The 25,859-nt window shown below is 41.9% G+C and overlaps 1 protein-coding gene across 2 annotated transcripts in view; it reads left to right on the forward strand.

Annotated features, from left to right (window-relative positions):
* Positions 1-3,323: 3,323 nt before the first annotated feature.
* The window catches only part of slc18a2 (solute carrier family 18 member 2), a 59,421-nt gene continuing 36,885 nt past the window's right edge, over positions 3,324-25,859 (forward strand). Inside the window, exons 1-6 of one of the 2 annotated variants that reach the window (XM_068053381.1) lie at positions 3,324-3,471; positions 3,698-3,851; positions 9,496-9,844; positions 17,768-17,826; positions 19,003-19,086; positions 19,463-19,555. In XM_068053381.1, the coding sequence (XP_067909482.1) occupies positions 3,719-3,851; positions 9,496-9,844; positions 17,768-17,826; positions 19,003-19,086; positions 19,463-19,555 (718 nt within the window). In that variant the 5' untranslated portion in view covers positions 3,324-3,471; positions 3,698-3,718. The other variant, XM_068053379.1, reaches the window with a different exon arrangement.

A 25,859-nucleotide genomic window follows, 5' to 3' on the forward strand; every position in this document is an offset into this window, starting at 1 on the left:
CCTTCGGCCCACGATGTTGTGCCGAACCTTTAACCTACTCTAAGATCAAACTACCTACCTACCCTTCATTCTACTATCATCCATGTACCTATCCAAGAGTCACTTAAATGTCCCTAATGTATCTGCTTCTACTACCACCGCTGGCAGCGCATTCCACGCACCCACCACTCTCTGTGTAAAGAACCTACCTCTGACATCTCCCCGAAACCTTCCTCCAATCACCTTAAAATTATGCCCCCTGGTGATAGCCCTTTCCACCCTGGGAAAAAGTCTCTGGCTATCCACTCTATCTATGCCTCTCATCATCTTGTACCCCTCTATCAAGTCACCTCTCATCCTTCTTCGCTCCAATGAGAAAAGCCCTAGCTCCCTCAATTTTTCTTCGTAGGACATGCCCTCCAGTCCAGGCAGCATCCTGGTAAATCACCTCTGCACCCTCTCTAAAGCTTCCACATCCTTCCTATAATGAGGCGACCAGAACTGAACACAATATTCCAAGTGTGGTCTAACCAGGGCCTTATAGAGCTGCAGCATAACCTCGCGGCTCTTAAACTTAATCTCCCTGTTAATGAAAGCCAACACACCATACGCCTTCTTAACAACTCTATCAACTTGGGTGGCAACTTTGAGCGATCTATGGACATGGACCCCAAGATCCCTCTGTTCCTCCACACTACCAAGAATCCTGTCTTTAAGCCTGTATTCTGCATTCAAATTTGACCTTCCAAAATGAATCACTTCACACTTTTCCAGGTTGAACTCCATCTGCCACTTCTCAGCCCAGCTCTGCATCCTGTCAATGTCCCGTTGCAACCTTCCACACTATCCACAACTCCAGCAATCTTCGTGTCATCGGCAAACTTGCTAACCCAGCCTTCCACTTCTTCATCCAAGTCATTTATAAAAATCACAAAGAGCAGAGGTCCCAGAACAGATCCCTGCGGAACACCACTGGTCACCGAGCTCCATGCTGAATACTTTCCATCTACTACCACCCTCTGTCTTCTATGGGCCAGTCAATTTTGTATCCAGACAGCCAACTTTCCCTGTATCCCATGCCTCCTTACTTTCTGAATGAGCCTACCATGGGGAACCTTATCAAACGCCTTGCTAAAATCCACATACACCACATCCACTGCTCCCCTTCATCAATGTGTTTTGTCACATCTTCAAAGAATTCAATAAGGCTTGTGAGGCATGACCTGCCCCTCACAAAGCCATGCTGACTGTCTCTAATCAAACCATGTTTTTCCAAATAATCATAAATCCTGTCTCTCAGAATCCTCTCCAATAATTTGCCCACTATTGACGTATGACTAACTGGTCTATAATTCCCAGGGTTATCCCTATTCCCTTTCTTGAACAAGGGAATAACATTTGCCAAACTCCAATCATCCGGAACTACTCCAGTGGACAGTGAGGACGCAAAGATCATCGCCAAAGGCGCGGCAATCTCTTCCCTCGCTTCCTGTAATATCCTTGGGTATATCCCGTCTGGCCCCGGGGACTTATCTGTCCTCATATCGTTCAAAATTTCCAGCACATCCTCCCGCTTAACCTCAACCTGTTCGAGCATATCAGCCTGTTTCACGCTGTCCTCACAAACGACTAGGTCCCTCTCACTAGTGAATACTGAAGCAAAGTATTCATTTAGGACCTCCCCTACCTCCTCCGACTCCAGGCACAAGTTCCCTCCACTATCCCTGATCGGCCCTACCCTCACTCTGGTCATCCTCTTGTTCCTCACATAAATGTAGAACGCCTTGGGATTTTCCTTAATCCTACCCGCCATGACTTTTTCATGTCCCCTTCTAGCTCTCCTAAGTCCATTCTTCAGTTCCTTCCTGGCTACCTTGTAACCCTCTGGAGCCCTGTCTGATCCTTGCTTCCTCAACCTTAAGTAAGCTTCCTTCTTCCTCTTGACTAGCTGTTCCACATCTCTTGTCATCCAAGGTTCCTTCACCCTACCATCCCTTCCTTGCCTCATCGGGACAAACCTATCCAGCAGTCGCAGCAAGTGCTCCCTAAACAACCTCCACATTTCTGTCGTGCATTTCCCTGAGAACATCTGTTCCCAATTTATGCTCCCCAGTTCCTGCCTAATAGCATTGTAATTCCCCCTCCCCCAATTAAATATTTTCCCATCCCGTCTGCTCCTGTCCCTCTCCATGACTATAGTAAAGGTCAGGGAGTTGTGATCACTATCACCGAAATGCTCTCCCACCGAGAGATCAGCCACCTGGCCTGGTTCGTTGCCAAGCACCAAGTCCAACATAGCCTCCCCTCTAGTCGGCCTATCTACATATTGAGTCAGGAAACCTTCCTGGACACACCTGACAAAAACTGCTCCATCCGAACTATTTGCACTAAGGAGGTTCTGCATTATTTTGATAGTTGGCTTCCAGTTCATTGAAAGTCTCTGAGCAAGTTTAAGTGTAATGACTGTCCTTGACTGTAAAATCCAGCCCAACCACCTATGTCATTATCTAGCAATGTAATTGATGATCAAACTAATAGGCTGAACGATTACTAAGGAAGTAACAGCATTGAGAATCAGTTACTATCAGATTCTTCACCATGATGGATAAGTTAGACACAATAAACTTCTTATCCATTTGTTTCGCTTACTAAATAAGACTTTGCCTTTTTCGTTGGTGATTGTATTTGTGTTCTATCACAGGGTGGCGATTGAGTTTTATTTAGTCAAATCGATCCATGTTTATACCCATGTCATTACTCATGTTAACATCCTGCCATTTCTTCTCAGAGGTAGGTTGTGGGGAGTTGATGTACAACCGGCTTTTCTGTTGTCTTAGCAATGATCGGAGTGGAAAAGAATTCGATTGAAAAATGTATTTACTTTTCGGATCTGAATCTAATTCACTCCTCTGCGGTATCTGTAAGGTTGGCAAGGTGAGGCGAGAAGACAATCTGATAAAGTAGCAATATGGGATCTGTTCCACATTTTTATGAGGTCAGGATAGAGCATGTACTTAATTTGTTACGTTTGCTTGTTAATAATTACTACAGTAGTCCTCATGTCAGAAATTGCAGGCTGTTAAGTTAAGTGTGCTAACAGCGTTCAGTCTATATGAAATACATAATTGCCCCCAAAGCACATTATCTATCTACTTTCCTGTAGGATGATTGGGTTGCTTCTATTTGGAGGGAATAACACGTTTATTAAATAGAATGTGAACTTGGATTTTCCAAGTGGAAAGTATTGGAACAAATTCTGAGCAGGAGCGGATTGACACGCGGTCTGTTAATAATCGCACCATTCGACGCCTTTTCAAGCGACTCCCTCCCACGTCAACACAAGAAACGACATGAATGTGAAGAATCACAGCGTCACTGGGAGGGAGCAATAACTCGAGCTGCCTACTGGCTGCATGGCTCTCTTATACACTTGGAGCTATCGGAGATACAAGCGGCTTTTAATATCCCAGCCCTACGCATTTCACATCAAAGGTGAGTGCTGGCTGCACAAGATCAGGGTTTAACACACTATCCCTTCTCTGTGAAGAAAGACAGTATCCTTCCAGTGTATGCAACAGCAAAAACTTAGCCAAAATACTGTTTTAGTTGTAATGGTTCTGAATGTTATTTAAAAGTGCAGTGCAGCCGGTTTGGCTTCGTATAATCATTAGTGTCTAGTATGTTTTTATTATTATTTATGCTTTTTTCCCCCTCGAAGTTATTCTGTGCACGACGAGTGATGGGTGGACTGGAGAGGCTGAGAGAGTTTAGTTTTCTGCGTTGGTTGAGAGACGGTCGGCAGTCGCGAAAACTGATTCTGTTCATAGTGTTTATAGCACTGCTCCTGGACAACATGCTGCTGACTGTGGTGGGTAAGTGAAAGGAGGCTTGTTACCGGAGTGGGGTTGAGGAATGGAATCAACGTCTCTGCGGGGTGCAGAAACATCGTGGGCTCGTTGGGAACCACATCGAGTAAAAGGGTGGTTCTAAATTTTGCATCGTCCAATACGGCCAAGAATAACACTGAAACTCGGCGTCCCATAGAAGCTTGGGAAAGTATATTCCATCTGGATTTCTGTTAAAATGCCCTTTTCAATTGTTTAACGATGACCTAAGAAGGTGGTTTCTACACAAAGTGACAAATCTCACCTAATGAATGGACAGAATTTTAAAAACGATTTTTACATTTAGTCAATGTAGTATTTAAAATAAATAACAGTATTCCAGTATAAAATGTATTGGCTTGACGCTCTAATGTGAGAAACGAACAGCACAGATTGCATTTGGCGTTTTAATCTGGATCGGATCAACCCTGCAACGCAGTTGACCTCCAGTTGGGGTCGGTGCATCCTGTTTTGAACATATATCTGTAACTTTTATTCGCCCCTCCCCTCCCCCGCCAAAAATCCTGAGCCCTTACGTTAGTTTATCTCTAATTCACTAACTGTGTAGCACATTCAGGGCGTATTGTATCGGATTTTCTGTATTCAACGAACCGTGTCATTACTGGGACCACCCTACCATTAGTTACGATTTTACATGACATTGTTCTTGAAGGCGACAGAACAGTGTGTGAAGGGCACAGAGACAGTAGAGATCCTATTTCTTGGTGAAGTCAGTTGTTCGAGAACCTTTACGACAAACTTGCTTATGGGTTACAGACACTAATTCTGTTTCGGGTCATAGACACAATAGGGAGTGTAGTTTGCTTCTGATTATAGACAGCGTAGGGACTGTAACTAGTTGTCGGAAACCAAACACTGTAAGGACGGTCATTTATGGGATCTTACAGTACAGGAGGCAGCTGTTCAGCCTGTGCTTTGAAAGAGCTGACCAATTAGTCCCACACCCCATCTTTTTCCCCATCTCCCTGCAAATTAATTATCTTCAAGAACATGTCCAATTGCTTTTTAAAGGTACCCATGGAATCTGATTTCACCATCATTTCAAGTAGTGAATTAAAGATCTGAACCACCCGCTGTGTGAAATAAATTCTCCTCATTTCTCCTCTTGTTCTTTTTGACAATTGTTTTAAACCTATGGCTTTTGTTACTGACTAACTTGCCAGAGGAAAGTTTCTCCCTGCTTATTTCAACAAAACCCTTTTAATTTAAATGCCTCTGTTAGGTCTTCCTTAACCTATTCTTTCCTAAGGAGAACTATCCCAATTTCTCTAAAAGTCTCCACATAACTGAAGTCCCTCAATCCTAGTCTCAGTCTAGTAAATTTCCTCTGCACCCCCTCCAAGACCTTGACATCGTTCCAAACATGTGTAACTTGTTTTGGGATTATAGACAATGTAAGGGCTATAATTCGTTTCGGATTATAAAACCTGCAGAGACCGTAACTTGTTTCTGATTATAGACAGTAGGGATTGTAATTAAGTGCCCATTATAGACACTGTAAGGGGTTTATAATTAAATATAGAGTGACTGAATATCTTGAAAATTTTCAGTTAATCAGAGAGAGCAAGCATGGATTTGTAACGGGTAGGTCATGCCTGATGAACTTGATTGCATTTTTTTGAAGAGGTAACTAAAGTAGAGGACAGGGGAATGTCTATGGGTGATATTTATGTGAAATTCTGGAAGAAATTTGATAAAGTCTGTCATGAGAGACTTTGAAACTCATAGAATTGATGGCAAATTATTGACCCAGTTAGGAGTTTGAATGGGCAGCAGGAGAATAGGGATGATGGGCAGGTACACAAATTGGTAGGTTGTGACCAGTGGTGGTCCATAAGGATCTGTGTTGTGGCCTCAACTACTCACTGTATTCATTAATGACTTAGATGACAGGATAGAGTGTCAAATATGGAAGTTTGCCAATGGTACAAAGATAGACAGCATTGTAAATAGTATAAATTGAAGCATTAAATTATGAAGAGATAGTAATAGATTAAGTGGATGAGCATAAATGTGGCAAATGGATGTTAATGTAGGCAACTGTGAGGTTATCCACTTTGGACCAAAAAAGGATAGAACAGGGTACTTTCTGAATGGTGAAAATCTAGAAGCAGTGGAGGTCCAAGGAGTCTTGGGGATCCAGGGTCATAGATCATTAAAATGTCTTGGCAAGGTGCAAAAAATAATCAAAAAGACTAGTGGAATGCCGGCCTTTATATCTAGAAAAGTAAAATACTAGGGTTTAGACGTCATACTACAGCTATATAAAGCCTTAGTTAGACCATACATGGAGTATTATGTTCAGTTCTGGGTACCACATTTTAGGGAGGATATATTGGCCTTGGAGGGAGTGCAGTGAAAATTTGCCAGAATGGTACCTGACACCAAAGGTTAAATTGTAAGAGATTATGCAAACTAGGGTTGTATTCCCTTTCATTTAGAAGATTAACGGGTGATTTGATCAAAGTTTTGGAGATATTAAAGGGGAATTGATCGAGAAACCATTTCCGCTAGTTGAGGAGTCTAGGACTAGGGGATATCACCTAAAATTAAATCCAAGCCTTCCAGGAGTGAAGTTGGGAAACATTTCTACACACAAAGGGTGGGAAAGGTTTGGAACTCACTTTGCAAACGTTAGGTCAATGTTAATTTTAAGTCTGTGGTTGATAGATTTCTGGTAACCAAAGCTATTAAGGGATATAAGGCAAAGGCGAATATATGGAGTTAGGTCACAAATCAGCCAATGTCTAACTGAATGGCGGAACAGGCTCAAGGAGTTAAAATGCCTACTTCTGTTTCTATATCCGAAGCATCTTTTTTCAACACTGCAGGGACTGTAACTTGCTTCGGATTATAGACACTGGGGACTGTAACTTGATTCGGATTATAGACACTGGGGACTGTAACTTGATTCGGATTATAGACACTGGGGACTGTAACTTGATTCGGATTATAGATATTGTAAGGACTATAATTCTCTTCGGATTATAGACACTGGGGACTGTAACTTGCTTCGGATTATAGACACTGGGGACTGTAACTTGATTCGGATTATAGACACTGGGGACTGTAACTTGATTCGGATTATAGACACTGGGGACTGTAACTTGATTCGGATTATAGATATTGTAAGGACTATAATTCTCTTCGGATTATAGACACTGGGGACTGTAACTTGATTCGGATTATAGACACTGGGGACTGTAACTTGATTCGGATTATAGATATTGTAAGGACTATAATTCTCTTCGGATTATAGACACTGGGGACTGTAACTTGCTTCGGATTATAGACACTGGGGACTGTAACTTGATTCGGATTATAGACACTAGGACTATAATTCGTTTCGGATTATAGACACTGGGGACTGTAACTCGCTTCGGATTATAGACATTGCAGGGTCTGTAACTTGCTTCGGATTATAAACACTGGGGACTGTAAATTGCTTCGGATTATAAACACTGGGGACTGTATCTTGTTTCGGATTATAGACACTAGGACTATAATTCGCTTCGGATTATAGACACTGGGGACTGTATCTTGTTTCGGATTATAAACACTGGGGACTGTATCTTGTTTCGGATTATAGACACTAGGACTATAATTCGCTTCGGATTATAGACACTGGGGACTGTATCTTGTTTCGGATTATAAACACTGGGGACTGTAACTTGCTTCGGATTATAAACACTGGGGACTGTATCTTGTTTCGGATTATAGACACTAGGACTATAATTCGCTTCGGATTATAGACACTGGGGACTGTATCTTGTTTCGGATTATAAACACTGGGGACTGTATCTTGTTTCGGATTATAGACACTAGGACTATAATTCGCTTCGGATTATAGACACTGGGGACTGTATCTTGTTTCGGATTATAAACACTGGGGACTGTATCTTGTTTCGGATTATAAACACTGGGGACTGTATCTTGTTTCGGATTATAGACACTAGGACTATAATTCGCTTCGGATTATAGACACTGGGGACTGTAACTTGCTTCAGATTATAAACACTGGGGACTAATTTATTTCGGATTATAAACACTGTAGGAATTACAACTGGTTTCGAATGATGGAAATTGTAGCGTTGCGGTAACATTATTGTTGAATATTCTATTCGATTAACAGTAAAGCGTAACGCACTTGCATTTTTAACTGTAAAGATTGCAGCAGACATCAAGCAACACAGCGATTTAAAAAAACGTATTCCCACTGTTGCTTTACTTTAGAAACTAACGTTAACAGAGAGGGAAAAAACATGGAACAATGCAATTAGTTTACGGACAGAATTGAAAGGCCCGAAGTCAACAAAATTTACCACAAGGCTGGCTTGAAGTTTGCTTTTTATACATTTCATTCCGCTTGTTTGAGTGAAATTCTGAGCTGCAATGAATCCCTAATCGGGCTGGAGATCAATCTATTGAAGGGTTTCCAATGCAGTGAGTTCACAGGATTGAGACTTTTATCACTTCTGAAACAAATTTTGAATTCGGAATAACTGGGAAATAAACTATTACAACGATAAGAGACACACAAGAGCAGAGAAAACAGCCGGAAATAAAGGGAGTAAAATAATTATTTGCGGTTGTGCAAACTGTTTAGAAGGATTATTGGACTAAATAATCTTCGGCTGCATGTTCCAAGGTGGAGCACACCATAAAGTGCACACTTAACTACAGAGGAGATATGAGGAGGATGCTGCAGTCTGGGGGTCAGCTCTGTCCTAGTGCCAACATTGATTAGTCTGGCTCATGTTATACAGGCCAATCAATCTAAAACAAATATGATTATTGTAGTCATTAAACACAACCAAAACTCTTGATCCTTTCAAGATACGCTTAGAGTTTATAGAAGCAGATCCTTGTTTGTTATTTTGCTAAGTGTAGTTATTATACACTTCATGCCCATGTACAACGATCACTAAATATCACGATTTAATTGTACAGCATTACAACGAAAGGAGATGCGCTGATTGAACGCCGCCTCCTTACTAAATTGAAGTTCTACCATTTGCAGAGATAATCACAACAAATAGAAATGTCAGTCATCCTATTCAGTGTAGAATATGTGACAGCATATATTGCAGTCACACTTTAATCAATATATTTTCAATTGATAGGCAGAGGAATCAAATTCACCCCAATATAACTGTCCCCACTCCCCGTCCCCGCCGAGAACATTTACAATGCAGAAGAAAAAAGCTACTCATAGCAATACAGCGGAGTCGCGATAAATCGACATCTTATACAATAGTAACGATTCAAGTGCAGAAGTTGAAGCCTCTGCCAATTGAAGTAGTCTAATCGAACTCAGAGTGATCTCGACACAAGTCTAAATGTATAATCCTCCTTTTGTTGACAAGGATTTTGTATCGTGCCAGCATTCGACACAATTGTCCAGGTTCCCTGCACAAATTAGATATGATCGGGGTCGAAGTCTGTTGTATTTACCGCCGGTAGCTTGGGGGAATGCTAACTGAACATAGATTGTCAAGCTCCAAGCTGTAAAGATACAATCACTGAACCAATATTACAATAACATTTTTGTTATGTGTACTGTGTATTTAGAACAATGGCCAGCTTGATTTTAGCTCTGTATGTTTTGCAGTGCCCATCATCCCCAGTTACTTGTATGCTCTGCACCATCAATCAATGGCGGAAAACCCGACCCAAAACCCCGGAGAAGTTTCCGCGACTAGATTTCAGAAAATATTTTCCTATTATGACAACTCGACAATGATAACTGAGACGGAGAGCGGGAAGGGAGATAAAGAGAAGGGATTCAGTACAACGCAGCCCTCGGTGACCAATGCGACTGGGGCACCTGATTCCAACCGGAGCTGTTTCAATAAGGACAAAGACCTGCTGAATGAAAATGTTCAAGTTGGTTTGTTGTTTGCTTCAAAGGCAACCGTGCAGCTGGTAACAAACCCCTTCATTGGGCCATTGACAAACAGGTGAGTGCCTCCCTGCGCATCTTCTCAAATAAACCAGTGCCCCTCTGTATAAGCAAACCAAACTATCTCAATAGGGGAAAAGCAAACTTATACAGAGGGTACAAATCTGAAACAAAAAAGCATAAAATGCTGGAAACACCAGCAGTACAGGCATTTGTGGAGAGAACAGATTAATTACTTTGCAGGTCTGGCAGCATCTGTGGAAAGAGAAGCAGAGTTAACGTTTCGGGTCAGTGACCCTTCTTCGGAACTGACAAATATTAGAAAAGTCACAGATTATAAACAAGTGAGGTGGGGGTGGGGCAAGAGATAACAAAGGAGAAGGTGCAGATTGGACCAGGCCACATAGCTGACCAAAAGGTCACGGAGAAAAGGCAAACAATATGTTAATGGTGTGTTGAAAGACAAAGCATTAGTACAGATTAGGTGTGAATACACTGAATATTGAACAGCAGCAAGTGCAAACCTGAAGAAAAACAACCTGAAAAAAACAGTGGGTAAGCAAACTGAACAAACTAAGATGAAATGAAATAAATGCAAAAAAAGATTGTAAAAAATGTAAAAAGGAATGTAAAAAAAAGGAAGAAAAAATAACTAAAAATGAAAGTAAAATGGGGGGCTGTCATGCTCTGAAATTATTGAACTCAATGTTCAGTCCGGCAGGCTGTAGTGTGCCTAATCGGTAGATGAGATGCTGTTCCTCGAGCTTGCGTTGATGTTCACTGGAACACTGCAGCAATCCCAGGACAGAGATGTGAGCATGAGAGCAGGGGGGAGTGTTGAAATGGCAAGCAACCGGAAGCTCAGGGTTCTGCTTGCGGACTGAGCGGAGATGTTCCGCAAAGCGGTCACCCAGTCTGCGCTTGGTCTCCCCAATTGGGGAGTTCAATAATTTCAGAGCATGACAGCCCCCCATTTTACTTTCATTTTTAGTTATTTTTTCTTCCTTTTTTTTACATTCGTTTTTACATTTTTTACAATCTTTTTTTGCATTTATTTCATTTCATCTTAGTTTGTTCAGTTTGCTTATCCACTGTTTTTTTCAGGTTGTTTTTCTTCAGGTTTGCACTTGCTGCTGTTCAATATTCAGTGTATTCACACCTAATCTGTACTAATGCTTTGTCTTTCAACACACCATTAACATATTGTTTGCCTTTTCTCCGTGACCTTTTGGTCAGCTATGTGGCCTGGTCCAATCTGCACCTTCTCCTTTCTTATCTCTTGCCCCACCCCCACATCACTTGTTTATAATCTGTGACTTTTCTAATATTTGTCAGTTCCGAAGAAGGGTCACTGACCCGAAACGTTAACTCTGCTTCTCTTTCCACAGATGCTGCCAGACCTGCTGAGTGATTCCAGCATTTCTTGTTTTTGTTTCAGATTTCCAGCATCCGCAGTATTTTGCTTTTAGATTAATTACTTTTGCAGGTTTTGACCCCCGCTCTAGTGGAAGGTCTACACCTGAATCGTTATCTTGTCTGTTCTCTCTATAAATGTTGGCTGACCTGCTGAGAGTTTCCAGCTTCTGTTCTAAACTATCCGAATATGCTGCATTTACTCCTCCCAGTCTTTAACCTCACCCCGAGCACTCACACAGCTTTTCTGTTGCATGCCTTCCACTAACACGAGGGGATTTCCTATTTATATATCTGTAGGTAAAATAAGATTGTCACTTTACTTACAAAATGTTGGATCAAAGGAAAGTGCTCTTTCTAGAAACGTTATCACTTGTAAAAGTACACTTATATCATGTGGAACTCGTGAGATGCATTTCAGGGAAAGCGTACATGAGGGAAAAGGAATAGATGGATATGCTGATTGGGTGATAAGTAGAGTGGGTGGAGGGTCTGGTGGAACATAAACAACGGCATAGAATTGTTGAGCAGCATGTTTTTGTGCTGTAAATGGATGTAATCTGACCTCTGACAAAGTCCTTACAAATTTTAGAATGCACAATGGACAATACATTACTGTTTATAAGAAAGGTTCCCCTGTATTCTCTTCCTTGTCTGTCTTCATTCAATCTACATACAACTTAACCTTTTTTTGCAACATCCATAAAAATCTGACAGTATAAAATGGTCAAATTATAGAGGTCCTGGATTAGAGAGACTGGTTCAAAATCAGCTGACACTTCTCCTTTACAAGAAGCATGGTTGCTTTCTATTTCCGTCTTGGTGTTTGATAAAAAAGTGTCTACAAAATTTGTTTACGCAGCCACATCTCCTTCCTCAGTGACTGTCTCCGGCCCCAACTTATTCCACGTGGATTCCAACTGAAATTTCATCCTTCATGTTTTGAAACCACCCAGCATCACAGGTATCTCCGAGAAATACAACGTTCCTCGGACTGCTGCTCTCGCCGCATCCTGAGATCCACACTCAGTGCCATGCGCCGCCATATGTACACATTGGACCTCTCTCTCCAGAAGCACCGCCTCACCTTATCTTAAAGCTGTTCTACTCCGCATTTTCATTTCATCCTTTGTCTCATCCGACGCATTAGCAAAAACCTTTTTTCTTCCTTTCAGGTGTTAAGGAACACAAGCTCCAGCAGCTGATAGGAACTAATGCCCCTCCAGATCCTTCCCCTTCACTTCCCTCTGATCCCATCCCTTATGATCTGACCCCTTGCCGTGTATTCACTATACGCTCTGACCTTCTCTGCTTTAATGCTGAACAATCTGTAGTCAGCAAACAACTCAGTTTTATCCCCTTACACCCCCACATGAATGAATTTTGCACTTGGCATGATGTTGAGCTCTTCTTCTGTCTCCTTTGCCTCCGTGTTCACTTCTTTGACCAAGAGTCCTCTCCCTGACCAGCTGACCCATTCGCCTGCCTCCAGCATTCTCCCTCCACCTGGACACCTCCCTCTAGCCTCTTATTTACTCTTGATCTTTTTATTGAGAACTGTCGGCGAGACATCAGCCGTCTCAATTTCTCTGCTCCCCTCACTCACTCTAACCTGCCTCCTCTGAACTTGCTGCACTCCTTTCTCTCAGGTCTAACTTTTACATTGTGATCAAACCTGCACACAAGGGTGGTGCTATTGTTGTCTGGCGTACAGACCTCTACCTTGCAGAGGCTGGGCGCCAACTCTCAGACACTTCTTCCTACCTCCCCCTGGACCATGACTCTACCTCCAAACATCAAGCGACTATCCACAGAACTGTCACTGACCTCATCTCCTGCAGAGATCTTCCCTCTACAGCTTCCAACCTCATAGTCCCGCAACCCAGACAGCCCGCTTCTACCTCCTTCCTAAAATCCACAAACAGGACAGTCTTGGCACACCCTCCATTCAGCCTGTTCATGCCCCACTGAACTTAATTCTTCCTATCTTGACCCTATCTTTTCTATTCTGGTCCAGTCTCTTCCCACCTACATCCGTGACTCTTCTGACGCCTGATGTCATTTTGACAAATTCCAGTTTCCTGGCCCCAACTGCCTCCTCTTCACTATGGACGACCAATCTCTCTACACCTCCATCCCCCACCAGGATGGTTTGAGAGCTCTCTGCTTCTTCCTTGAACAGAGGCCCAACCAGTCCCCATCCACCACCACCCTCCTCCGCCTGGCTGAACTTGTTCTCACATTGAACAACTCCTCCTTCAACTCCACTCACTTCCTTCAAGTAAAAGGTGTTGCTATGGGTACCCGCATGGGTCCTAGTTATGCCTGTCCTTTTGTGGGATATGTCGAACATTCCTTGTTCCACTCAGGCCCCCTCCCCCAACTCTTTTTCCAGTACATCGGTGCCGTTTCCTGCTCCAGCCACAAACTGGAAAACTTTATCAACTTTGCTTCTAATTTCCATCCTTTTCTCACCTTTACATGGCCCATCTCCGACATTTCCCTTCCCTTCCTCGACTTTTTTGTCTCCATCTCTGGGGATAGGCTGTCCACTAATATTTATTATAAGCCCACCGACTCCCACAGCTACCTCGACTACACTTCTTCACACCCTGCCTCCTGTAAGGACTCCATTCCATTCTCTCAGTTTCTCCATCTCCGACACATCTGCACTGATGATGCTACCTTCCACAACAGCGCCTCTGATATGTCTTCCTTTTTCCTCAGCCGAGGATTCCCCCCCACTGTGGTTGACAGGGCTTTCAACCGTGTCTGGTTCATTTCCCGCACTTCTGCCTCACCCCTTCCCCTTCCTCCCAGAACCACGACAGGGTTCCCCTTGTCCTCACTTTCCACCCCACCAGCCTCCACATCCAGAGGATCATCCTCTGCCATTTCCGCCACCTCCAGCATGATGCCACCATCAAATGCATCTTCCCCTCCCCTCTCCTGTCAGCATTCCGAAGGGATCATTCCCTCCGTGACACCCCAGTCCACTCCTCCATTACCCAAACACCTCGTCCCCTTCCGATGGCACCTTCCCATGCAATCGCAAAAAGTGTAATACCTGCCCTTTTACTTCCTCTCTCCTCACTATCCAAGACCCAAACACTCCTTTCAGGTGAAGCAGCAATTTACTTGTACTTCTTTCAATTTAGTATACTATATTCGCTGCTCACAATGTGGTCTCCTCTACATTGGGGAGACAAAATGCAGATTGGGGGATCGCTTTGCTGAACACCTCCACTCAGTCCAAAAGCATGACCCCGAGCTTCCGGTTAGTTGCCATTTCAACACTCCCCCCTGCTCTTATGCCAACATTTCTGTCTTTGGCCTGCTCCAGTGTACATCAGTGAAGGGAACAGGGAAATGACAGATAATTTAAACCAATATTTTGTACCTGTCTTCATAGTGGAGGACACTATAAACATCCCACAGATACAGATAAGCAAGGAGCTAATGGGAAGAAAGATCTTGTAACAGTCTCTATCACAAGGGACAAAGTATTTGACAAACTAATAGGACTAAAGGCAGACAAGTTGCCTTTAAGGGTTTTAAAGGAAGTAGTGGCACAGTGGTTAGCACCACAGCCTCACAGCTCCAGGGTTTAATTCTGGGTACTGCCTGTGCGGAGTTTGCAAGTTCTCCCTGTGACTGCATGGGTTTTCGCCGGGTGCTCCGGTTTCCTCCCACAGCCAAAGACTTGCAGGTTGTTAGGTAAATTGGCCATTGTAAATTGCCCCTAGTGTGGGTAGGTGGTAGGGAATATGGGATTACTGCAGAGTTAGTATAAATGGGTGGTTGTTGGTCAGCACAGACTCGGTGGGCCGAAGGGCCTGGTTTCAGTGCTGTATCTCTAAATAAATAGTGGAGGCATTGGTCAAAATATTCCAGAACTCACTGGATTCCGGGAGAGTGCCAGCAGATTGGAAAACTGCTAATGTGACGCCTCTGTTCAAGAAGGGAGGGAGACAAAAAGCAGGAAACTATAGGCCAGTCAGCCTAACATCAGTCATTGGGAAAATGCTAGAGTCCATTATTAAGCAGGAAATAGCAGGACATTTAGAAAAGCTTAACGGGATCAAACAGAGTCAACATGGTTTTGTGAAAGGGAGAACATGTTTGACAAATTTGCTAGAGTTCTTTGAGGATATAACAAGCAGAGTTAATAAAGGGGAACCAGTAGATGTAGTGTATTTGGATTTCCAGAAGGCATTCGATAAGGTGCCACATAAAAGGTTATTGCACAAGATAGGAGCTCACAGTATTGGGGGTAATGTATTAGCATGGATTGAGGATTGGTTAACTCACAGAAGATAGTGAGTCAGGATTAATGGGTCTTCTTCAGGTTTGAAAGAAGTAACTAATGGAGCCACAGGGATCAGTCCTAGGGCCTCAATTATTTACTATCTATATTAATCACTTGGAGGAAGGGGGCAGAGTGTAATATATCCAAATTTGCTGATGATACTAAAATAGGTGGGTGGGCATGTTGTGATGAGGACATAAGGAATGTGCAAGGGGATATAGATAGGTTGAGTGAGTGGGCAAAAACTTGGCAGATGGAGTTTAATGTAGGAATGTGTGAGGTCATGCACTTTGGTAGGAAGAATCAAAAGGCAGACTATTATTTAAATGGAGAGACTCCAAAAAAAGTACAGCACAGAGGGATCTGGGTGTTCTTGTGCATGAAACACAAAAAGTTAGCATGCAGGTGTAGCAAGTAACTAAGAAGGCAAATGGAATTTTGGCCTTTATTGCTAGGGGCTTGAAGTTTAAAAATAGGGACGTCTTGTTACAACTGTACAGGGTGTTGGTGAGGCCACACCTGGAGTACTGTGTACAGTTTTGGTCCCCATATTTAAGAAAGGATATACTGGCATTGGAGGCAGTTCAAAAGAGATTTACGAGGCTGATTCCTGGGATGAAGGGGTTGACTTATCAAGAACAGCTAAACAGGTTAGGCCTTTATTCATTAGAGTTTAGAAGAATGAGGGGTGATCTTATTGAAATGTACAAGATTCGGAGGGGGCTTAACAGGGTAGATGTTGAGAAGATGTTTCCACTAGTGGGGGAACCTCGAACTAGGGGACATAGTTACAGAATAAGGGTACACTCATTTAAAACTGAGATGCGAAGGAATTTGTTCTCTCAGAGGGTAGTGAATGTCTGGAATTCTCTACCCCAGAGAGTTGTGGAGGCTAGATCACTGAAAGTATTTAAAGAGGTAGATAGATTTTTGAAATATCGGGGAGTTGAGGGCTATGAGGAGCTGGCACGAGAAAGGAATTGAGGTCTGGGGCAGATCAGCCATGATCTTATTGAATGGCGGAACAGGCTTGAGGGGCCGAATGGCCGACTCCTGCTCCTATTTCTTATGTTCTTATCAACACAAGCTCGAGCAGCAGCACCTGATCTTTCGATTAAGCCCTCTACAGCCTTGTGGACTAAACATTGAGTTCAATAACTTCTGAGCATGACTGGCCTTTTTTTAATATTTTATTTTTTTAACCATGTGCCTGCTTTTCATGTAGTCAGAGCTGCTCATTATTCCGCTATTTACAGTCTCTCTGGACTATGCTTTGTCTTTCACCACAAGCATTAACACACGCTTTGCCTTTGTCCCAGGATAGTTTTGTTATTTAATCTCTCCTGCCCAAACACCTTCCCCTTTGTTCTCTCCCGCACCCACCTCCCCTTCACTTGCTTAAAATCTAATTCTTTTCCAACCTTTGCCAGTTCTGATGAAAGTCACAGACCTGAAATGTTAACTTTGATTCTTTCTCCACAGATGCTGCCAGACCTGCTGAATATTTCTAGCACTTTTTGTTTGTGTGAGCAAGAAAGAATGTTTGTGCATGGATGGATGATAAGATGAGATATGTCTATGTACGATATCAGAAGAGACTGTCTGTATCTTAAGTCATTGGGCTTGTGTGATAACAATAGCAAATGTATGCGAGATGACGATGGAGAATATGTGTGTGTTTAGTCTGACAGAAAGTGTATGATAATAAGAGACAATGAATGCATGCACAATTGTTGAAGAAAATGTGTGTATGATAGCAGGAGAGAATGTATTTGGTTGTAAAAATGAGTGTGTATGCAAGTATGCATGCCCATACAGGTGATTAACTGCACAACAGACCATTGGGCAGCATGATATTGTTTCCAGCATGCGTTTGGAAAAGTTAACTTAGTGACCATTATAAAATTAAATTTATTCTGACCTTAAGTAACCATCTTTGCCTATATTATTCTACTAACATACCCATTCCCCTGGTCAAAATGCAAACTTATAGAGTTTATCATGCAAATAATATTGTTCAACTGTTCAAAAACAGCATGAAGCAAAACTGCTCATTGTATAAACTGTATGTATAACAAATTGCTGACTATATAATATATATATCACTGTGCTGGCAACCACAATAGTCTTTGTATATGACTTATATTTATTCTTGAGCTGTCTATTTAGAAAGGGCCATCTTCCAGTTTTTATAAATTGTTCTGTACAATGGTTAAGTATTTATGTGCTACTTAATTTGATGTTTTCTTTTGCTTGCAGGATAGGATATCAAATCCCAATGTTTGCAGGGTTTATCATCATGTTTATGTCAACAGTTAGTAAGTATTTCAAGTTTATTTTTTGCCTAGTTAAAACACTTAACAAGATTGGATTCCTTATTGTGCTTATGGTTTTTGGACATGGAGTTCTTTTAACATAATCTCAGATACAATCATATCCCTAACAAAATAAACATTACATTTGCATTTTATTTTTGATATTCAATTTGAATGTTAATAAAGATCAAACTCTTATCCAGCTTTTGCTTTTGGCAAAGCCAAGTTGACTGTGAAGGAGTCGGTTAGTAATTTGTTGTGTATTCTATGGTTGAGAGCATTGGAGTTGGTGAGGCGCGGAGAACCTGGAAGTCGGGGCTCTCCTGCATGATGTGGAGCTTTAACAGCACAGCATGCATGTGGAATCACCAGTCGGTTCCCCACCTGGAAGCCAGTCTGATTGACAGGCTTAGCTTCCAGTTGGGTGGGAAGCCTGTCACTGGATACTCCAAGACGGTAGGTCCATGCCAGGGGAGATGGATGAGCAATCTCGGTGGGTGAGGGGACCAATCCAGGAGCATGGTTGGGGGGTGGGGGGGGGGGGGGGGGTGGTGGGGGAGAGGGGTCGATCCCAGGGAGGGGATAGGGGCTTGTCAATCAGGTGGGGGAAGGGGGCGATCCTGAGACGCGAGGGATATCAGAGACCTAGAGGAGGTGGGATTGGAGGTCTCAAGCAGGTACGCTGGATCCAGCAGATAGGTGTGAAAACATTCATCTCTTTGATCTGGTAGCCCTCACCTGGCTGTAGCTGCCGGGTTTCTGGAGGCTTGGGAAACTCAGCCATCCACAATTGGCAACATTCCATCTGTGAAAGATGATGGGCACGCAGCAAACAATCCATTTAGGTGGTGTGTCTTCTCTTGGCGCCCTTTTGTTGATAGCTGTGAAGGCCAGTTAAATTCAAAAAGCTGAATAACAATGAGCCTCACAACCTCATTATAATATTTAAAGAGCCAACCTATCGCCTTGAAGCGGATGGGTTGTCCGCCCACCTTCCCGCCTCCATTAAAGCCAGAAGTGGGTGGGTTGGGTTTGGGGCGGATTCTGATTTTCAAAACTTTAACATCTCCCCCACCATCCGACTCACACTCGTATGTTTTTTTTTGTGGTTAAAATTCCCCCCATAACTCTTGAATTAATTGTGCTTATATAACATTCATACATCTTTTATCCCTACAGTGTTTGCTTTCTCGAAGAGTTACGTGTTACTATTCTTAGCCAGATCTCTGCAGGGTATAGGCTCATCCTGCTCCTCTGTGGCAGGTAAGGGGTAATTGCCATAGTGCCAGTAAAGTAAGATAATAACATACATACACACACATAAAACACAATGCAATTACATTTACATTTCCCGGGTGATTTACAGTACAGATAATTTGCCATAAAAATAAAGTACACATTTAATATTTTCTGAAACGTTTCCATTTTCTTTTAAAATTTGACTTCTTATTATTTAAGATTTGTACAATATTTAGCCTTTGGGAATTCAATATGATGCATCCTATATTTATATAACTGAGCGAGACAGACATTTTACTTTATTGAGAAGTCATGTTGTATTGCAGGTTGATCAACACTGTAAGTGTGTAGTATCATGCAACATTTACACAGACTGACAGGTATCTCTTTTCTCATACAGGTATGGGGATGCTGGCCAGTGTTTACACTAATGATGAAGAAAGGGGTAATGCTATGGGTATCGCATTAGGAGGCCTCGCAATGGGGGTTTTGGGTCAGTATCCCTCTAACTGCATTGTGTTTGCCTCCTCCAAGAGGAATACAATTCATAGACAACACAATTTACTAAGTATAATGTAAACCAGGGCCACAGTTTTCTGAATATCTTCCCACAATAGAATGGCAACTTCCAGAAGTTTCTAAATGTATATAGAAGCTCTTCTAAAAAAAACACAGTAAGATTGGACTGGCCTCTTTAATAATGTAATAGTTACCTGTAACATCAATTGTTTATTGGAAAGTGGACAGAATATTACTGAGAATCAAGATTGAATACCAGATCTGATTCAGAATCTTCAGAACCTGAATTGGACGATTTGGGATTTTGTTAGAGTTCCTATATTTTGTCCAATTCAAACCTTCAAATTCAGGTCAGAAGGTACTGGAGGCTATTTGACCAAGTTACTGATCCAATCACAAAATAGTTCAACTGTTCCCTCCACATTGTATCAGTTAGCCTCTTGTTACATTTATAAATGTCTAGAAGTTGTCGTTATATTGGAGAAAAAGAATTCAGAAAACAATGGCTCACATTATGCTATATAAGGTTCAGTTAAGTAAATCAAAGATTTTCACTTCCATTTACTCAGAACCATTCCAAGTGTCGATAGCTCGCTACATGAAGTTCTTTGAAATTTCTCTTACACAGTCCTTCTGATGTGCTGATTTATCTTGAAATAGTGCTGCAGATTTACCTTACCTGTATTGTTTAATATCTGTATACTTTTATGAGATGTCTTCTTAATTGACTTCTTTCAAGACCAAGGAAAGCCTAAGAGCACAGAGATTGTTAAATCTCATGAGGTATATTAATCAAAAGGCACCAAATGAATCCTTAACCTCTTCAGCTTAACTCCTCAGGAAAAGAAATACTGGATGCTAAATTTAGCTTCTTGAACGGTCCTGCAACAACTAGTTCAAATTATAGTAACATTCAACAGGACATAGATAGGCTAGCAGAATGGGCAGACAAGTAGCAGATGGAATTTAATACAAAAAAAACAAGTGTGAGGCGATGCATTTTGGCAGAATAGATAGGGTGAGGCAATATAGACTTAATAGCGCAGTTCTAAAGAGTGTGCAGGAACAGAGGGACCTGGGGATGCATGTGCATCAATTTTTGAAGGTGGCAGGACATATTGACAGAGTTGTGAAGGAAATATCACATGCCAAATGGAAAATATTAATTTCGTCGTATGGAACTTTGCCTGAGACTTTTACTGAAGTTGTTCCAAAAAACTTTTTAAAAAACAGAACAGAGCAGCAAAGATGACCAAGCATGAATTTGCACATGAAAAGCCAAAGGCCGACTGGAGACAAAGGTGATTGCCCAGTCTAGCCAGAACAATGGGGGTGCTCTCTAATTAAACTACTGAGAATGGTTTTGTCAATGTTGATTATCAAAAGCCATCGACACCCATTGACTTTGAAAGAGCCAAATCCCCTACCAAGTATGTTTGCACAACCTGAGACAAGAAATTTGAATTTCAAAAAAACTTCTGGAAACTTCTGTTTCAAATAAAGAGGTGGTTACATGACATGCCTGCCTGTATAACTCTGACAGTGTGAAATGTGTCTCCGAAAGCAGACAGTAACTGAACTCCAAGGAAGAAAGCACCGCTCTCTCTCTCTCCCTCTCCAGCAAAGTCCCAGGGAGCCTCGGCTGCAGCTAAACCTCAAATCTACAGATCCTCACATTCAGCAAAAGAGGATGGATAAAGCTTCACTTCGGCCTTCCATAACCAGAGAAGCAAGCGTGGATTGTGCACGTGGCCCAGCGAGGACTTCAAGACTTCAATTTCAACTAAGGACACTGGGACGACACTTCCGTATTTAAATTCCATTTTTATTAAGGACTCTACTCCAACCTCCCAACTCTGTTTTTCCCCTCTGTAATCTATTTGTGTGTGTGCCTCTTGTATGAATGTGAGCATGGATGTGTTGCGTATTTTAGCAATTTTAACCAGTTTAGAGTGATAAGGTTAATAGACTTACATCTTACTTTTTTAAACTCATGAAAACCTGTCTGATTGGTTTATTTGCAATTATAATTAGAGGAACAGGAGCAAGTGCTCACTGAGGTGGTAAGCTAAATTGCTGTGTTAAAAGAATAAACCCTGTTGCAGTCAAACCAGTGAAGGGGCGAAAGGGGAGCCTGAGACCTCTTCCTCACCTGGTCGTAACAGAGTGGTTATCAAAGCATATGGGATCGTGGGATTCATAAATAGAGGCATACAGTACAAAAGCAGGGAAGTTATGCTGAACCTTTATAGAGTTCTGGCTAGGTCCCAACTGGAGTATTGCATCCATTTCTGGTCACCACACTTTAGAAAGGATGTGAGGGTCCTTGAGAGGGTGCAGAGGAGATTTACCAGAATGGTTCCAGGGATGGGAGAATTTTAGTTACAAGGTTAGGTTGGAAAAGCTGGGGTTGTTCTCCTTGGAGCAAAGGAGATTGATCGAGCTGTACTAGATAATAACAGGCTTAGATAAGTTAGACAAGGAAAACTGTTCCCATTACCCGATGGTACAAGGACTAGGGGACACATGTTGAAGGTTTCGGGCAAGATAAGCAGGGGGAATGTGAGGAAGAACTTTGTTTATGTCGCGAGTAGTAATGACCTGAAATTTGTTGCCCAAGAGGGTGTTGGAAGCGGAGACAATCAATGATTTCAAAAGGAAATTGGATGGGCACTTGAAGAAAATAAAATGGCAGGGCTGGAGGGATCGAGCGGGGGAGTGGAACTGACTGGATTGCTCCACGGAGAGCTGGCATGGACTCGATAGGCCACCTTCTATGCGTAAATGACTCTGTTAAAGATATTGAGGGATATGGGGATCGTGTGGGAAAATAGTGTTGAGCTAGAAGATCAACCATGATCTATTTGAATGGCGAAGCAGGCTCAAGGGGCAAATGGCCTATTCCTGCTCCTATTTTCTATGTTTCCTACGACTCTACTTACATTTGTATTTTATGACTAAAAGCCTGGTCAAAGAGGTTGGTTTTAAAGAGAGTCTTAAAGGAGGAATGAGAGGTGGGGAGGCTTAGGAAGGGAATTCCAGAGCTTAGGGCCTTTATGGTTAAAGGAGTGGCTGCAAGTGGTGGGGTGAAGTGAGTGGGGGCAAGCACAAAATGCTTGGGTTGGAGGAACGCTGAGATCGCGGAAGGTTGTAGGGCTACAGGAATTACACAGATTGGGAGGGGAGAGGCCACAGATGGATTTAACGAGAAATTTAAAATGTTGTAAATTATTACTGCAGGTGGACAGAATTTCCACTGTATACGTACAACAATTTTGATTTTGCCCTCTGCCCCCTGTGCAAGTTCACCATTTGCATTAAATTCACCATTATAATGGCCAACATCAAAGATGTGTGGTTGAAAAAAATCATATATTTCATGTTATTTTTGGTGGTTTATGGTATGAGAAGAAATTCTTTGCAGTTTAACAGTGAGCGCAGGTTTGATTCCTGCTAGTGTGTTTGGAGAAAATATCCATATTTCCTGGTCTCGCCATGAGAATATATCCAATTTCTGGAAGTTTACTATGGTGGGACAGCAATGTACCTTGATGTTCTACTCGTGAGTCTGCTTTTAATCCCTGAAACATAATATTATTGTTGACTAGCAGTGAACAAGTGTAGGCATTGAAATCTAGAAAGGGTTAAGGATTGAAACATTCTTTTAAACCCCAATAGTGCTGAAGTAATGAATTTTTCAATGAAACTTTATTCATTGCTAATCCAATATTCAAAGTGCCCAATCTCTGGAAGTCTAGCAGAAATGGTCAGGAACAGGGGAAAACAACTGGTTGTCTGGTAAAGGGGGTATTTAATCCCTAGAGGTCCAGTATTGGCTTTTGGTTGCATCCACATTACCTAAAGAGTACATGTGGTGTTGGAGACAAGACATTTTATGTATCCCAGCTATCCAGCAATGACTGATTTCAGTCCTTGGTGTTTGAGTGGAGTGATAGTGTTCAAATCTCTAGAAATATAGTGATGGCAGTGGTAGGAGAATGCCTGTATATTCTGATGATTCAGCAGTCAGTATGTCCATTCTCTGTTGGTTTCATAGAGAGATACAAACTAAAACAAGGCCCTTCGGCCCACCAAGTCTGTACTGACCAACAACCACCCATTTATACTAATCCTACATTAATCCCATATTCCCTACCACATCCCCACCATTCTCCTACCACCTACCTACATTAGAGGCAATTTACAATGGCCAATTTACCTATCAACCTGCAATTCTTTGGCTTGTGGGAGGAAACCGGAGCACCCGGTGGAAACCCACGCAGTCACAGGGAGAACTTGCAAACTCCACACAGGCAGTACCCAGAACCGAACCTAGGTCACTGGAGCTGTGAAGCTGCGGTGCTAACCACTGTGCCACCCCGTTTCATAGGGGCTTTCTTCTCAATTCTCTAAAGATTATCCGTGGAGTATGTGTTTGATCTCTAACAAGCTGATAGCTGCATATAAGTGCACAAGTTAGAGTTTTCTGCTCATTCTTGTGCATTATGTTCATCTGGTCCACCATAAACAATTTTCTATAATGTCCGGGTTTGCTCAAGACTTGAATATGCTCCCAATATGGGAAGGATCTTCGAACACATCTCCCACATTCCTGGAGGGAGAACACATGGATTTGCATTGAATGGATCGCACACAAACTGAAAGATTAAACTTATTGCATTTCTTGAACTGTGTGATCTAGTTGCTGCTCTTTATAATTTGAAGATTTATTTTGCTCATGAGTCTTGTGGTCTTAAAACAGTACGTAATATGTATGAGCAAAGCCTCTTTATATTTCCCAATTTGTGGTTAATCTGAAGTGAAATTCCAAAACTTGTATAAGTGCACACATAATGTGTGAAAAGGTAATATTTAACAGATTGGGTAAGCTCTAGTATGGTGGCATCATATTGATTTTCAACCACGCAGCACTGTAGAATGGAAAGAGGTGGGTTTGTGTGGTGATTCTGCTCATGGGAAATTCCGAATTTCAGATATGGCATAAGAAAAAGTGGTAGGAGTGGTCACAGAGAGCGAGAGAAAATTAATGGGCAATTACACAATAGCGTTGGCAGTGGTCCGGAAGCTGATTCTGCGTGGTCTTAGAATAGCGTATGCTATGCGAAGTAAATAGGTAGAAAGGCAAAAACCACATTGCCATTGGGTGCAAAGAGTGAAAAATGCACAATTTCAAAAGCTTTCTTATCCCTTAGAGTAGTGACATTGTGATAGTTTCAGGCAGGAGAACACTTTCAGTCCATCTAGTCCACGTCTCCACAATATACCCTTGGTGCATTTATAATAACCCTGATTCCCATTGGTTGACGAGACCTGTCTAGTTCCTGCTTCAAACCCATTAAGGTTTCTTTTTACACTACCCATGCTGGTAATCTGATTAAGCACAAAAATTTAAAATTAAATGAACGGCTGACTGCCTATCACTGGTGTTACATTGTACTAACTGCTCTCGCTCTGATACTGAGATATATTCTCCCATTATCAAGGTTGTTGGTGGAATGTGTTGTTTGAACTAACTTTTAAAGATCACATCAAATCCTCTTAATTAAAGCGATATTAGTTTAAATATATATGGGAGCCGATTACAGAGATTATAATACATTTAGGGAAAGACAATAATCTCACAACGATCAACTCAACAGACAGGGGGAACTATGTTATCTCATACATATGGAGAAGATTATAGGTTATGTTTAGAGCAAATAATACTTTAAATAATTTTTAATTATATCTTTCTATTGCACAAATACTTGATAAATTTTGCTTTCAATTCTGCTAGTAAATAAAACACAAGTCAGATAAAACTGAAGAGGCACGATACAGCCTCGTAAGAAAAAAACATTTTTTGTTGAGAAATCTGTGCTCAGGATAAAGGATATTAGGACTGAGAAATGAAACAATTTTCCATTTCAATATCTCAATTTCAGCACCAAGAATTCCCAGGTCAAATGTAGCACAGATAAATGTAAAATAAAAGACTGAGTGAGACTGCCAAATTAGAACAAAATCTGGGAAATCAGCTATTGGATCAAGAATACCCAAACTCATTTTACATAGAACCGTTGTGCCGATGGTGGAGACTTGCTTGCTATCAGTCTAGTCTGAATTCAAACGCAAAATTTCAGTGTGGCACCCACTGTCTGTTTGCTGTGTTTCCTTCCTTTTCTTTTTCAAATGGAGTACCTTATAAAATCTCTGCACATTAGTTTGATATAAAAAGTAATTCAAAAACAGGGTACATAATAAATGACATTTCACGT

This window comes from Heterodontus francisci, chromosome 20, assembly GCF_036365525.1.
Source record: "Heterodontus francisci isolate sHetFra1 chromosome 20, sHetFra1.hap1, whole genome shotgun sequence".
In the NCBI taxonomy this organism is placed as follows: Eukaryota; Metazoa; Chordata; class Chondrichthyes; order Heterodontiformes; family Heterodontidae; genus Heterodontus; species Heterodontus francisci.